A 16,638-nucleotide genomic window follows, 5' to 3' on the forward strand; every position below is an offset into this window, starting at 1 on the left:
GCGGTTTCCTAGATAGGAGGGGGCTGGGCAGTAACCGCTAAAGAGGACACGGTTTCTTTAGGGAAGAGAGGAGAATGTTCTGAAATCTAGGTGTGATCACACAAACCTGAGACTATAATACACCCCACTGGACTGTATATTGTAAACGTATTAATTGTAGTTTCTGTATTAAATCTCGTTAAAGAAATGTGCGTTGGCAGAAGTGTTGCACAATACAGTCATGAGATCTGGGTTTTGCTGCAAGGCCTAGAACACAGTGGGGAAGAAAAGCGGAAGCTCAGAAGACAAGGCGGCGCTCGCGGAGGCCCCCGGCACCCCACTCTGCCCACGCTGTTCCTTAGCCACTACCCTCGCCCCGCGATTCTGGCCCCCACCCCTCCCGCTTCCCGCGGCCGGTAAGAGGCGGCTGGGCAGCCATCCGGTGACCCGTGCGCCCGGCCTACCCCCGCAGGACCCAGCACCCCAGAGTCCCGCGAGGAGCGGTGCAGATTGGGGCCCCAGGCGGGGAGGGGGGGGGGTGCGGCTGGGCGAGGCGCTTCCACCGCAAGGGGGCGGGATGGGTCCCGCGTCCCGCCAATCTCTAATCGCTCACAGTTTCTCAATTGCCCAATCAAAACCCAGCCCAAGGTTCGTCACCAGTCTCCAGGTCGAACACCCTGCTTCAGGTTAGGAAAGGGAACTTGGCTCGTTCTTACTTCCTTTTTGGAAGGCCCTCCTATTCCCAGAAAGCAGAAGCGCAACTCGCTGTCCCACCCATGCATGCCCCACAGATTAGATCAGCAATTCGCCTTTCCACACCACGCAACGTTTCTCTTTAGGCGATGTTTGAAAATGAGTGGGGCAGTTTTTGGTTGTTCCAATGAAGTTACTTGTAGTATTTAGGGACCGAGAGTCCGGGATCCTGGAGTCTGTTTATACAACTGGACTTACAGTTTCATATAAAACTTTTTTTTTTTTTTTAATCTTTTTGAGACAGGATCTCACTGTGCAGTTCAAGCTGGCCTGGAGCTCACTTTGTAGTCCAGGCTGGTCTCGAACTTGCTAGGATCCTCCTGCCTCAGCCTCCTGGGTACTGGGATTACAGGCATGTGCCACCACGCCCAGCAAAACTTTTATTTTTCAGGAGTTTTTATTTCTTGAATATTTACAGAGTATTTTCTATGCCAGGTTAATTTACATAAAAAGAGTGATTTAAAAATACAATGACTACTGCTGCCAAGTGCCATCCAACAGAAAGGCAGGGGTCTTCAAAAGAAGCAGCAGTCCCTTGAACGGTAGTAACCATGTGTGTGATAAATCCCAACTTGTGCAGCGCAGTCAGTCGTTTGTAAGCTCAGGTTTTGAGGGGTGTTTTACAGTGTGCCATCAACCATGGATCCTGAACAACACATTGCACTGGAGTTGCCAGGATTGTTTGTGCTACTTCACATTCTGTCAAATGAAAACATTCCCTGGATCTGGCATCATGTAACTTCTGGTTCTTCCCTGAAGCTGAAAGTTTTTTAATTGATTCAGGACAAGGAGGCAGCCAGGACACAAAAGAGGACTTCCAGAGCTGCTGCAGATAGTGGCAAGAAAGGTAAGTATGGTTGAAATAGGGGGGAGTATTTGGAGGAGTGTTAATGGCAATATGTAATAATTTAATAAAATACTTAGTATGTAATATGTAAAATTATGCAATGATTTTAAATAGTCACCATACTTTTTTGTATCTTATACACTGAATTTTCCAAGTATGTAACTACCATTACATTACAATTCAAAACAGGCTGTATTTTGGTTTTTTGTTTGCTTTTGGAATATTATCTAGAGACTTTTCACCATTTCAAATAGTGACAACAAAGCCAACAATACTAACTGAATCTGAGTCGTTGTTGGAGCTCAGAAAATGACACCCTGCACCAGTGGTGGCAAACCACATGTGCTGCAGGTGGCTATTTGCTATCACTGAAAGCTCTAAAAGGTTCACCATCACTGCCACCTACACCATCAAGATAGCTTGCCTTTTAGTCTCCAGTGCCCCTGGTTCACAACAGTCTGGTGCTTCTTTACATCAATCCCTGCAGCCTGTTACAGTTATGTTAGTGAAACAGCCACCAAAAAACAATTGTTATTTTAAAGGTTAAAAAAAAAAAAGAATCTTGAATCTGACTTGGCTTGAAATCTCTAATCTACCCCAGGTTCCTAGAGACTGTGCCCACCTCAGTCTGACAAGCCTGAGCTTCACACTGAGTCTCTACGCTGGAAATCTAGCAAATAAATCTTGCAAATAATGCTCTTACACAAGCAACTTGTACCATCGCCAGTTACAACTCATTTTACAGATACAGAAACTGAGATCAGGAAAGATTGAGAGAAATAAAGTAAGAATTTTGACAAAGGAAGGACTGGGAGCACCTAAATGTGCACCTAGAGTTGATGAATTCCCTAAGAAGTGCCTTCTCAGAAATCCAGAGGCTACCTGATGTTTGCATGTAGGCCTGTGCTCAGTAGAACTGCTCAGAGCACATGTTTGCCTTGTATTTAAGCTCAGTAAAGAGAAGTTCAGCAGCTCTGTGTAAAGAAGCTTTTCCTTATATTTCCTTGCTATGGTTTGGGGTAATTTATTCTAGTAAACTGTGAAAACAAAGATGCACAGGACATCAGCAGTTAACTAGAGGAGTGTATCTTGTGGAAACTTTCTCACTGCCATCCCAGGCCCAGAACCACCATGTCACAGCACCTGACTGGGAGTAGATGCGCCATTTTTTACTGAATGAGTGAACATGTAGTAATTTCATGTTACAGGAAAAATTATCCCGTTTTATAGATATGGTGAGCTTATTAGTCAGCTTTGTATCACTGCAACAAAATATCCACCACAGATTACTTACATGGGTTTATTTAGCTCACAATTTTGGAGGTTCCAGGACCAAGCAGCATCTCACAGGTTCCATGGCAAGGGCTGCTCCTTACCTACGCAACCTCATAGTTCCAAGGAAAATGGAGGCGCAAGCATGGGAGACAGGAGGGCTTGCTTATTATAAAAGTTATAATAACCCTCAGGAGAACTCAGAGGGTCTCAGCACTATCTTCTTAGAGTATAACTCCAATTACTGAAGAACCACTCATTACGCCCCATCTCTTAAAGGTTTCACCACCACCCAGTACCCTGTGGACCAAGCCCCCAACCACAGTGGACTGTTGTGGAGCAATGAAACCGTATCCCAAACAGGGCTGAGAGCTGGGGATATAGCTCAGCTGCATAGCGTCTGCCTGGCAAGTGTGAGGCCAAGTTCAAAAGCCAGTACAAAAACAAAGGGCGGAGTCAGCAATTTCCCAGTTCCTCGTGAAATTACGATTTAAGCTTAAAAGTCCACTAGTGTTCACATTTTCATGCTAGCCCCTTAGAAACTTTGAATCTGTAATAAGAATGTGGAATTGCTTATGTTTTAGGCCCCATATAGGAAACTCACTGAAGCACCACCATAACCCCACCTGATCTCTGTAAGCCCATCCCCAGCTTTTATATATTTTGTTGCAAACAACTAGCACCTGCACATTACCCTCAACTACTGGAAAGTACCTAAGTACTTATTTCATGCCATCCCCCAATCCTGTATAACTGAAGACAGGATATGAGTCGTCCAAGGCCAGCCCCTTGGCTCCTTCCCATTCAGGTCTTTATGGCCCTCTCCCTTACTGTTTTTTCCTGAGAGCCCTTTCTTTATGTCAGTTGAGCTGGATCCTTGGCTCAGAGGCTTCTTCTACACAAACCTGACCTGTGACATTCACTGGCTCTTCAAATGATGAAAATGGAATGCATATGAGGAGACAGCTAAGGATACCTAGAAAGCCACTTCAAATAATTCTATGACACTGTGTGTCAGGAAAATCTGTGCGTTTTTGTTTTTATTTTTGTCTTTTGAAAACAGTAAAAAGAGGAAGTGAGCCAAAAGGAAATGGGTAAGAGAAGCCTGCACATTACTGCAATGAGCATCAATTCAGCTTAGTGCTTCCCAACTGTGTCCTCCGCTGCCTGGGCTTTTTGTTTTGTTTTTTTAGGTGTTTCTTTTTGAGACAGGGGCTCACTATCTCCAAAACAAACTCACTGCATAGCCTAGACTGGTCGCAAATTCACAGTGATTCTCCCACCTCGGCCTCCTAAGTGCTGGGATTACAGATGTGTGCCACCATGCCTGGCTCATTCATCATCCAAGTTGTAGAGGACCCAAGACAAATAACTACACCCAATTAATAAGATACACGATTTTAATGAAGGCTTGGCATATTGTGAAAGAGCACAGTTACAGAATACCAAACTTACAGACATTTATAGCAAAGTTAAAAATAATCAGTGAGGCTGAGGATATAGCTCAGTGGGTACAGCAACTGCCTCACAAGCATGAGTTCATGAGTTTGAATCTAGGCACAAAAGTTTTTAAAAAATCAATTAGTGGCCTGTGACTGTGCTTCTGCTGCTTGTCATGTAGTTAGCCTGCTAAATTGTCAGCCTTGACTGTGTGCATGCAGCTGCTTCTCTCATAACCTGGATCAACTTCCCTGTGTCCAGATGCAAGGCTTGTGGTTTCCTTACAAAAATATACATTGTTTCCAATTTGCTTCAGTAACTTCATGTTTGAGACACACTGGCCCAGTCAAGGAGACATTTAATTCTATTGCTTTATACATACCCCCTTACCCCTTCCCTCCTTCCCAGGAATCTACTTAGAACTAGCTTGCTTGCCATATAACTTGCTATCAGCCTTGAATTTCTTTTTTCTTCTTTTTTGTACCAGGGACCAAACTCATATCTTGTGGTTGCTAGGTAGACAAGCTAAACACCACCACTTCCACCCCTCTCCACCCCACCTCCGCCCTCTAGCCTTATATTTCCTGTTTACAAATTGAATTTAAACTGAACTCTAAACTGACTAATTTTTGGTGATTTGGAACTGTTTCCCACCAGCCTATGCTCCCCACTGCAAAGTCTTCCATTCAGTTTGATAATGATTTTTCTGCAACAATATAATCAATGGTTACTTTAAATCATATTCAGTAAAGCTTTTAGGAGCAACTGATGTAGCTCAGTGATACAGTGCTTGCCTGGTACATAGAAGGCCCTAACTTCAAGCCCAATCACTGTTAAAAGAAAATAGATTTTTTTGAAACCAGCCTTTCTTGTGGTTCTCCAAAGTATTAAAATATTTTCCACAGATAAGATTTCTAATCAAAGGTCTTATTATTTCTTTTAATATACTTAAGACCCAAATGTTAGTATTCAAGGTTTTGTTGGGGTTTTTTTAGTAAGAGGAATAGAACTCATACTTGCCAGGCAGGCACTGTGCTGGCTGAGCTTTATATCCCTGGCCCTAATCAGGGGTTTCTTTCCCGAAAGTCTAGGCTACATGGAAGGGCAAACATGCAGAGAGAGCCCAAAATAAAATTATACAGAAAGATAATGCCTAAATTAATGTCATTATAATTTTCTTACTGGATGCATAAGGCATATAAACTTATCAATTTTTAAAAAGCAAAGAAATAATTTGGTATTAGTCCTGTTCCAAATTGAAGTGTCTTCAAATCTGAAAACGGAAATAAAAAAAGAAAAGAGAAGGTTAATAAATGATTACTTTATTTGGATTACAGATTTCATCACAAATCTACCTAATTTCTATTATGTAGATTGCTCTTCATAAGAACTAGCTGCAAGTGATTCTACATACACATCACAAAGAGCACATCCATTTGGTGCGTCTAAAACTTGAAACAATGCTGGCAGTAAAATTTGAACTCTGACTCTACCATTCAGTACCCATGTGACTGAGCAGAGGACTCAATTTCTCTTATGCTTTCTCAAATCAGTTTCCCTGTTTTAGAATTCAGCAGATTTGAATGGGTTTTTAACATCAACACCATAGAATTTCACTGGAAAAACTGGATTTTCTACCACTGTACTCCAATAGAAGATTCAGACAAGTCCAGTTTCATCTCTGGTTCATGCTTCTATAACTCCTGTAGATACATCTATTGTATCTTTCCATGGATTTACAACCATTTTTCCATTTTTTTGTCAGGTGGCTTGAGAGCCTCTGGAAAACAAACACACTGAGCCCTCACTGAGGCTAATCAAGAGATGGAAGAAGTCTTCAGAACAGTGTCACCCGCTGTTTTAGACGAAGAACAAAGTAATTGCCAAGTAAAGGAAGGGGGGAGTCCTTTTCTAAAAGCCTCCTCCTCAGAAATGCCATAAATGGCCAAAGAAAGATCAAACTCTCACACGTGGCGTGGTAACTGGCACTTCTGTCCTGCCCCCACACTCACAGCGGTTCTGCCCTGCCTTTAGAGCACAGATGTTGGCAGAGCCACACTTGTAACCACACATTCTCTTAATGCCACTTCACAGAAGGCAATGTGACCTGGTGGGACTCTTTTTGCCGCTGACATGCTAGTCTAATTTACATCTTTCCTACAGTGAGGCTTACCATGTTGCAGCTGTCTATAAATAGTCTCTCAGCTACTGAAACAAAACAAAATTTAAGATTTAAAAAAACTCACCTTCATGATTCGAGTTACTTGTTTGGATCTATGAAAAAGAAAATAGAAAACATTGTTTTACTTTTAAAATACTGTATACTTACAAATGTCCAAAACTGTTAGCAGTAAAGCTGCCAGCACAAGCCACTGTTCCTAATCTTGGACACTAGTTTAGAATTCTCCATTAGGACCCACCCCTGCCTGCCTCACAGCCAAACCTAGCCCAAGAGCACTGCAGAAGTCCACAGTTCTGTCATGTCGGGAGAGTGGGGCTGCAGGGCAAGCTCTGTGCCCCCCTGAGGCACTCCATGCTGCCCAGCGTCCAGCTGGTTGCAGGAAAGCCACCAGACAGCAATGAGTGCCTGTGCTCATGTGAACACTGTTGCTGCTCTCTGTTCACTGGAGGGACATTCCTGGCTCACGGAACAAGCTGGACAGAGACCTCTCGGCAGGTGCTTCTCATTATGCTTTCAGAATATTCCCTAAAAATCGCAGATCCCAGTTTGCAGAATTTCTGATACAACTTCAAAGCTAAGGAAAGTTTTATGTTTGTTTATTTAGGTTTTATTTTTTTGGTTTTGAGACAGGGACTCTCATATAATACAGATGGGCCTCGAGCTTGTGATCCCCTCCTCAGCCTCCAAGTGCTAGGATTACAGATAGGCATGCACCACCACACCTGGGTAAGAAAAGAATTTGAAAACTTACCCCATTTGACTATCTTGGGTTCACTCAGAGTGATGTGTGAAACTCTGCAAGAATATTCGTCACTGTCATTGGGTGTAAAGGCAGCATGCACCAGGAGATAGAAAGTCCAGTCCTTGCTGAAAGAAAGGTCTGACATCTCCACATTGTCTATCTTCTTCCCATTCTTCAGCAATTCGACTTCAATCTGGGGTGGATGGAATCCAGATACATAGCAGTTGATGAAATTCTGCTTTCCATTTTCTGCTGGGTGACGGGAATACACTTGAACCCTTGGGGCATCTAAGAAACATATGGAAAAAACAATGGAGAATCGTCAGAGTATTTTAGTTGGGACTAATTTGGTCTCCAACCACATCAGACAAAAACAATTTGATCATCTATTTCTCTCAATTTCATTTCCATTCGCCATTTGCATTCACTTCCATTCTCAAACTGCCTTCAACTTTACCCAAATACTACCTCTGTTTTGAGAAATAAACCATAATCTTTTCCACATCATTTTCTTATACATGTCTTTTGGATTTTTTTTCCCCTAGGAAATTTCTGGTAGTATCTTTGTCTCTGAAGATTATATTGAAGTTTTTTTTTTTTATTCTGTGCTTTGTTTGTTTGGTCAGTTTTTTGAGATGATCTAGTTCAAGCTGGTGTTGAATTTACCATGTAATCCAGGCTGGCCTCAAACTCATGGGGTTCCCCTGTCTCAGTCTCTCAAGTACTGGGATTGCAGGCCTATGTCACTACACCCAGCTGTACTGACGTTTTAAGAACTTTTCAAAATAAGTAAATAAAAGAACCTTTAATGTCTTCTCAGCATCTGTTGAATTTCTTACTCTATCACTCAAGGTCCCAACTTCCTTTTCAAATTTAATTTCTCATTCACACCCCCTCCACAGCAGACACATCGAATTACTCACATTATACATGGCTTCAGCCTTTGTGTTCTCAGGTTAACTCCCTTCCTTTTTGGCTTTTTCTCCTGCCTACATCCATACGATATCCCTCCGGCTTCCTAATACAAATTAAATGTCTTAACACAGCGCCTAGTGCACAGCAATTACCCCGTAAGTAGCAGATATCATTAACAGTACTTCCTTGCTTAGATTTCCAAGTTTGGGATCTGTATTTCTAATTAGCCGCTCCCCTATTACCTCATATTATAGAACAATGGTTTACAAAATGCAGTACATGACTAGATCATTCATGGGAAAGTGGAAAAAAAATTATAAATTCTACTTCTAAATTTCACATCCAAAACGTAGATAAGTATTACTGTGCAAAAGTATACAGACTGACATCAATACAAATATATAAATATACTGTTTTTTCTTTTCTTTTTTTTACAGGATCTCACTGTAATTCAGGCTGGTCCTAAACTTACTATGTAGCCCAGGTTGGCCTCAAACTCACAATGATTCTTCTGCCTCAGACTCCCAAGTACTGGGATTACAGATGTGCACCCCAGGCCAGGTTACTTTTTTTTTTTAGTATTGGGATTGAACCCAGGACCTCTGCAGGAAGCCACACTCCCCAGCCCTTCTCCACTTTTATTATTTTCTTATTTTGAGACAAGGTTTCAGTAAATTGTTGATTTGCTGGGGCTGGGCTTAAACTTGATTCTTTTGCCTGAGCCTCTCAGACTGCTTGGATTATAGGCATATGCTACCATGCACAGCTAAAAAATTATTTTAAACTACCAAAATTCTGCTGAAAAATTAATTCATGCCCACAGAGAAACAAAAAACTGCATACGTAGGATGGGAAGAAAATAAGACTTTTAGAGGCAATCACTATTAAAAGATTTTTATGTATCTTCCAAAACTACACATGGTATGCATTACTTGGAAAACTGTCAGAATAAGATTTTTTTGTGACAGGTTGTTATTTTTTTTTCAGGTTATTTTTTAAAATCACATCTATAATCAACAACAAATATCAATAATGATGATGATATATACATTATTCTTTATTTTATAAATAAACTGGGTTCAAATGCATAGTCTTTTCCCTTGGTCAACATGCTGTTCTTGGGGATTTTGTGAGGGTCCAGTATATCGTTAGTTATTTAGAAAGTACATAAATTTCTGTAATTCCAGTTACTCGGGAGGCTGAGGCAGGAGGTTCTCAAGTGTAAGACCACCCTGAACAATTCAGGAAGATCTCCACCTCAAAATAAAAAAGTAAAAATAAAAAGGATTGTGGGTGTAGCTCTGGGTTAGCGCACACCTGGCTTAAAAAACCTCAGTACAAAAAGAAAAGAAAAAGAAGGGAAGAGAAGGGAAGGGGAAGGAAGAGAAGATCAAAATCTTGAGTGTGGTGGGCAGTTTTGTTAAGTATCTGAAATGACCTTTATGTTTTACAGTCTTTCTGCCTTTGACAAATACTCAGTTTCTCAAAACCGAAAGTAGAAGCTGCACTTATCTTGGAACTACCCGGGCAAGAAGCCAAAGAAAAAGGAAACCCTGTGTGCAGAAAAAACAAGGGCCCCTCTGGCCTCACCCAGGCTCACACGGGAAGCGCAGAAAAACTTGGGAAAACAGGCACTAATCGAGTTTAATTTCAATGCCAATTGTCATTCATCCCGTGTTACTAAATTACCTGACACCTAGGCACCTCGGTTTCCTCATTCCCGAGACGCGAGGGCCCTACGACTGACCTCCGACGCACATTTTCCAAAGTGGCAAAGTCCGTAAGCCCCCCCCCGCCCCCCCGCACAGCCCGCAGCCCCGGGCTTATGCATTTCGAAAGCGCGGAGTGACGAGGACGAGCTCCTGCTGAGCGGGTGTGAAGCCCCGTCTGCGCCCTCCACGCGGTGTTTCCCTTCCCACGCGGGTCGGGACGCAACCAGTGGCAGCAGACCTGGCTGGCGCAGACCCCTGAACCCCACACCGCTCCACGCAATCTCCCACCCCGGGCCGCACCCACAGCTCAAGATCCGCGCAGACTTCGCGCCCCGATGCCCCCCCCCCCCCAGGGGGACAGGAAGAGCGCGTCCCGGGCCCTCCACCCTCACCCCGGGCAGCTCCACGGGGCTCGACCCGTCACGGAGCAGCACCCAGCGATCCCCCCTGAGCAAGACTGTAGAGGCACAGCTGCCGGGGAATGGGCGGCGCAGGGGGGACACTCACGGAGGACGGCGTCCACAGCCGGCAAGCTCAGCAGGGCCAGCACAGCCAGCAGGGCCAGCGAAACCAGAGCCGCGGAGCGGGCCATCCTGCTGGTTCCAAAGAACCGCGTTATAGCGCGCTCTGCGCTCGCTCGGGCTTTATATACCCCGTGCGCCCCGGCCAATCAGGGCCCGGCCCGCAGGGGGCGTCACCAGTCTCCTGGTCCGCGTCGCCGAGAGAGGTTAGAGAGAAGGGACTTTCCGGTTTTCACTTTCATTTTCCTATAAAGGCTCGTGATGCTTACGACTGCACAGACTGACAGGGTGGGCCTCTGTCTGTACCTCGACGACCTCGGATCAGGGATGAGCGTCTAGGTCGGGACACCGGACCGCACATCCCCTCCTCTAGCACCCGCGCTTTGCCAAGTGGCCCCAGAGAGGCTGACTTGTCAGCCTTTCTCCAGCCAGCGAAGGACCCACTACGTGCACTTCTCATTCCTGAAACCTGAAAGCAGAAAGAAAAATTGAGCTATCCTCAGAGAACCGTCCAGAGCCTTCTTGCCACTTGAATCCCTGTAGGGAAAATCTTGAGGGGAAGTTCTGTCCTCCTCACTATAGTTTAAGTAACTTTCTTTGTTCTGTGATAGGGATGGGCAGGACCCTAATAGTGAAAGGAATAACTGCTTTAAACCTGTAGAGTTCCAGACCCCTTCAGGGATATTTTTATTTTCATGATACCAGCTAGAATTTCCTGCTCCACAGCAGGGTACTAGATGAATTACCCCCAACTAATTGTATGCATGGGACTCCCGTGGCATTTATGCTTTGGGACAAAGAGCTTCACAGTTCCAGGAAGAGCTTAGGCTGCTTCTGCGGAGGGCCCAACAAGGAAGTTAAACACTCCACTATAAGAAGATGACACCGACAGGCAAATTCGCTTAGAAAACCTACACTGTGAATGTAAAGCTGCCCTTACACAGTGACCAAGTCCAGGGGTCGTTACTGAGTGAGACAGAGAAAAGCAGAAGTGATGCTAGAGACCTAGAGGATCTTGGAAATCACCACAGTTTCAGTTGAAGGGATTTGAGCTGGGCTTCCCCAAGGAGGGTACTTCCTGGATCTTTCAATGTTTTAAAAACTCTTAACAGTCCGTATCGTGGAGGTCAGGTCTACAACAGAGAATGGAATACTCGCCACAGACCTAATAAAATAAGATAATGCACAGAGGTAATCTTACAGTTCCTAGTACATAGTGTTCAAAAAGATTTTTTTAAAAACTAAAATTATTATTTAACTTGTTCTTCTTTGAGCCCTTTCTGTAACTCTGAAGTTTAAGAATAATTTTTATGCATAAAGTCATGTATTAAGACACTTCTGCCACCCTTCCCCAAAAAACTCCTTTAACCTGTTTCAGGCCTGAAGCACTAGTATAAAATTGTACTAGAAAATATTGTGCTGAATTGTACTAGAAAGTGCTTTAGGAATATAGGAAGAGACAGAGCTATGTTTGACTCTCAGCTCCTTATTTACATCAGAGGGTAATATTAAATTTAAATTTAGATTCAGCACTATTCTCTTAGAAAAATCAATTTAAAAAGCAATTTGGGAAAAAAAAAACACATATATAGTAAAAAAGCCAGACCCAGAGATACACACCTATAGTCCCAGCTATTCATGAGGCTGAAGTAGGAAGATCACTTGAACTCAGGAGCTCGAGACCAACCTGATCAACAGAGTGATACCCCATTTCCAAAACCAAACAAAACAGTGGAAGGGCGAGGGCTGCCGGAGCACTTGCCTAGCATGGACTGAGGCCGTGTTCAAGTCCTAATACTGGGGGGAATAGAAGCAGTAATGACAAATTTTTGTTTTCAGTTTTCTGAATGTGGGGATCTCCTGTATTTTTCTTAGATTGCTATTTATTATATGATTTGAATAGTGAGGCTGAAAAAGAAAATAAAACTTTTAAAAGATAAGAGTACTGTTTTACTAGAGGGCAAACTTTGAAAATGACCATTTAACAGAATCTCTCAGAGATGGCTTTTTTTTGTTTTGTTTTGTTTTGTTTTGTTTTTGGTATGAGAAACTGAACTCAGAACCTAATATAGCTATCTATAATAGTATGATGGCACCCCAGGGAGGGCTGTCACAACAACTCCAGGGCTGGGGATTTAGCTCAGCAGCATAAGCACCTGCCTGGCAAGCACAAGGTCATGAGTTTAATCCCTGGTACCAAAAACAAGCAAACAAAATAAAAGCCAAAACATTCCAGTCATTCAGCCGAAGAACCCAAATCCATATCCTCGCAGCATAAGGACCTGGCTCTTCCAGTCCTCAGGGGCTGGCCAGCAGAAGTACTACTCTTCGCGGAAATTCAGATCAGCATCCAAGGTTATCATCAGTAAGCACAGGGAAGAAAATAAGATAAGACAAAGAATTTTGCAGATCCTGGGCCATCTGAGGACACCTCGAATTTATACCGGATACTTCAAGGACACTGCCCACTAAAATACAAACCGCCAGAGAACTTTGACCCCAGATGTTTACTGGAATCTTCCTGCCTAATGTCCCATCTTTTTCTCTCCGTCCCCATAACAGGGACACACTTCTCTTTGTTTGGGGAAGGTGGCTTTCTGTGTGTGTGTGGGGGAGGGGGTCTTATTGCTCTCAGGTCTAATAAATTCCACACCAATTACCTTTACTCAAATCTGGTGGTCTCTGCTGCCCCCACCCTCCGTATGCTTACATATGTTATATACAGTGGTAGTATTTCCTAAAGAAAGGAGCTAGGCAAGGGGAAAAGCCCACTATTGATAAGTTTTTGGCTACAGAGTTGGTGGTACCATGCCAATCCCCATGCAATACACCCACTTTACCAATAATCAAGGTACCAAAAGAATATCGCCTAGTATAAGATGTCAAAGGCACAAGTGAGGCAATGGTCCTGACTCACCCATTAGTATCAGACCCATTCAGCCTTTTAACACAGAGCCCAGGCGATATTAAATGGTTCTCCATCCTAGATCTCAAAGATGCCTTTCTTTCTATCCCCATGGATCCTAACTCTCAATACATGTTTGCCTTTGAATAGGAAGATTCCCAAACAGAACTTCACCAACAGTATACTTGGACTATCTTGTCTCAGTGTTTTAAAGATACCCCTCCCATAAAGGTAATTAATTTGTTTTCATGGTCTTAGCTCAAACCTGAGAGACTTAAAGTTCAAAAATGGAGGCCTATTACCGTACATAGATGACCTTCTCACTTGTAGCCTCAGCACTGTTACTGGCACTGTTAAGGCTCAGTTTTCTTTTTTTTTTTTTTTTTTTTTTTTTTTTTTTTCATTTTTTTTTTTTGTCTTTTTCATTTTTATCGGTACCAAGGATCGAACTCACGACTGCCTGCTTGCAAGGCAGGTGCTTATGCCGCTGAGCTAAATCCCCAGCCCCTTAAGGCTCAGTTTTCCAACAGGAAGAAGTTAAAAGGTACCCCAACATACGACCCAGATATCTCAACAAAAAATGACATATCTGGGATATGTTTTAACTCCAGGACAAAAATAACTGTTCTCCAGGAGAACAAAGGCAATTGGCCATCTGAGTTCCCCAGATTTAAACAGCAGCTGAGGACTTTCTTGGGAATGGTGGGGATCTATTAGAGATGGATACCCCATTTTTGAGTAGTATCCAAGCTTTTATAAAGTAGTTCCTGATTTATGAACATTCAGATTGTGACCTTTCACAGGGTTCATATAAAACTCACTTTGTCAGACTTCTGAATGAATCCAACTTATGTTCGCCTAGAATGGAACTCATTCATACATTAAGGACTTACTGTATAAGGGAATCCAAAGACCAGAAGCTAAATCCTTGAAATAGACAGCAGCGTTCAAGAGGCTCTTAAGGCCCTAAATGGTCCCTGATGCAGATCCCTGCATTAGGAACCCCAGACCTAATTAATCCCTTTTCTTTCTTTATGACTGAAAAACACGGAGTAGCCATAGGAATGCTAACTCAGTATCTGGACCAAGAAACCCAACCAATCATCTACTTTTCCAAGTGACCAGATGAAGTGAGATGGGACTGGGCTACCTGTCTTTCAGCAACACTCACTATGACACTCACTAAACCACTCAGAAGGTTTCTAAAATAAATGCAGGACAAAAGCTCTTGGTTCAAATCCCATAATAGGTAAAGAAGTCTCTTTCAGAGCTCCAGGGACATTTGACGATGACTGGAGAAAGGCTCACTACATATCAGGCCATCGTTATGAAAAACCCAGATGTCTCTCTTCAGTCTATACCAGTCTATACCCAGCCACTTTCCTCCCAACTAAGAGAACATAAATGGGAATAAACCATTGCCTCAAATTATGCCAGCAACCCAACCTGAGGGAACAGGGGCTAGGCTGGCTAGCACATGGTTTGCTGACAGCAGTTTCATAATAGATGGCATTCAGAGAGCAGGTTATGTCATAGTCCTATCCAGGTCACTGAAGCAAGAGATCAACCTCCTGGGACCTCTGCCCAAAAGACAGAACTTATTATCCTCACTTGAGCTCCCCAACTTGCCCAGGACAAGAGGGTCAATGTATACACTGAGTTCAAATATGCCTTTCTGGTCTAACATGCTCATACAGTCAGGCATGTAGAAAGAGAGTAGGCCCCAAGACCAACCACTTCCAAATAAAAAAGTCCTTACACAACCCTTCTAACCACTCCTTCTGTCATGAAGGTAAAGAGAGTAGTTAGACTTATCTCTCCAGGGTAAAACCCAGTACCCACAACAGAAAGGTAGGAAGGAAGAAAGAACGAAAGAAAGAAAACACCAGCCAGGCACGGTGGAGCACCCCTGTAATCCCAGCACTAGGAAGGTTAAGGCAGGAGGATCGTTGCAAGTTCAAGACCAGCCTGGGCTACAAAGCAAGCTCAAGGCCAGCCTGAACTGCATAGTGAGACCTTGTGTCAAAAAGTCTAAAAAATAAAAAATTTAAAAAAGAAAGGAAAAGAAAGAAAGACAAATGTTATAGACTTGGGAACCAACAGACACCTTCAAGCTCTTTTCAGAAAAGAAAGCACCAAACAACTTGTTGACCAGGTAAGTAAAATGTTTTGCTCCTCCAAGTAAACCGTGTGGCTAGACTTGCTACTCTGTTGTTCACTACACTTGAAGTTCTTGTCCCAAGTTATAACATGACCTCTTTTGATTTTTCCCTGATTCTCTTGGGATTCTGCTGGATGACTCAAAAACGGCCTCATAGAGAGAATGAACAGTAATTACTTATGCAAAACCTTAAAGCCAATCACATCTTTTTCCTATCATCAACAGCTACCTAAGAACTTGATGCCTAGATGAACTTTCCCAGAATATTGCCATCCTTCAGAATCAAATAGATTTACTAACAGCAATAGCATCATAGGGGACTAGATCTTCTATCTGCTGAGACAGAGGGGTTATGTTTGTCTCTAAAAGAAATGTAATTCCTATGTCAATCAGTCCAAAGTAGTGAGACATACAACACAAGAAAGTGTCTGACTGCACTTCTGAAGAAACTGAGTCATGGATGTTCTGGCCAAATATCTAAAATTGGATATCTTAATTACAATCTTTACACAGTTTTTAACTGAGTGCCTGCTAGCCACTAGGCACTAGCCTGGCACTGGGAAATTTTCTCCCTGAGAAGCACATGAACTTTAGTTTATGGATTTATAAATATGTTACCATACCAGGCAACTAACTTTACCTGGAGGCATTAGGGAGGAGTGTGCAGAAGACTTCGGTACCAAGGAAAAGAATGTGAACTTTAGACTGTGACACAGTGCCATCAAAGCTGGGCTTTCTTGGGGTTTTTCCTAGTTACCTGTCCATCGGACTTGCTGTTGTTGTTTGATGTTTGTTTTGTTGTGGTGTAGTGGATCAAAACCAGGGCCTTCCGCATGCCAGGCAAGCACTCTACCACCAAGCCATATCCCCAGCATCTTTTGGTATTTTTTGTTGGCTATTTTAAAGTGCTCTTACACACAGCTTTGGGTTTTTTTCAAGTTATAAAATTCATAGCCATAGTGAAAATTTCAAACACTATAGATGAGAATCAAAAAATTAAGATCACCTGTTAGTAGTCTACCTACCAAGATAATTGTTGCTAGTACATTGGTATATTATAGCCAGAATTAATATATGCACATATATATATTAGATAGATAACTTGCCAAAAATGTATACACACTTCAGGAAAAGAAAAACTTGTATAAATATTTTCATATGAAGTTTACTGAGACACCATGACATGAGATTAATACAAGTTACCTTTGG

General features: G+C 42.8%; 1 protein-coding gene and 1 long non-coding RNA gene across 3 annotated transcripts; one reads left to right on the top strand and one right to left on the bottom strand.

The window, feature by feature from the left end:
* The first annotated feature begins 622 nt into the window (after window positions 1–622).
* On the top strand, window positions 623–8,034 carry LOC134476393 (uncharacterized). Its single transcript, XR_010047991.1, has 2 exons — window positions 623–1,579; window positions 6,057–8,034. It is a non-coding gene; the product is annotated as an uncharacterized LOC134476393 (long non-coding RNA).
* On the bottom strand, window positions 4,234–10,548 carry B2m (beta-2-microglobulin). 2 transcript variants are annotated; one of them, XM_005006080.3, is made up of 4 exons: window positions 10,350–10,548; window positions 7,225–7,503; window positions 6,538–6,565; window positions 4,234–5,564 (listed from the first exon to the last, which is right to left on the bottom strand). In XM_005006080.3, exons 1-3 carry the CDS (start codon window positions 10,432–10,434, stop codon window positions 6,552–6,554), a joined length of 378 nt encoding a protein of 125 aa, XP_005006137.1. In that variant the 5' UTR covers window positions 10,435–10,548; the 3' UTR covers window positions 4,234–5,564; window positions 6,538–6,551.
* Between the last annotated feature and the right edge of the window lie 6,090 nt (window positions 10,549–16,638).

Source organism: Cavia porcellus, unplaced genomic scaffold (genome assembly GCF_034190915.1).
Source record: "Cavia porcellus strain 051 isolate PalLab524CR breed Dunkin Hartley unplaced genomic scaffold, mCavPor4.1 scaffold_6, whole genome shotgun sequence".
Classification (NCBI taxonomy): Eukaryota; Metazoa; Chordata; class Mammalia; order Rodentia; family Caviidae; genus Cavia; species Cavia porcellus.

Coding starts and splice junctions, on each gene's coding strand:
- B2m (XM_005006080.3), bottom strand. CDS start 10,434: ATGGCCCGCTCCGCGGCTCTGGTTTCGCTGGCCCTGCTGGCTGTGCTG. Junction 7,504..10,349: donor GGCTGTGGACGCCGTCCTCC/GTGAGTGTCCCC, acceptor TATGTTTCTTAG/ATGCCCCAAGGGTTCAAGTG.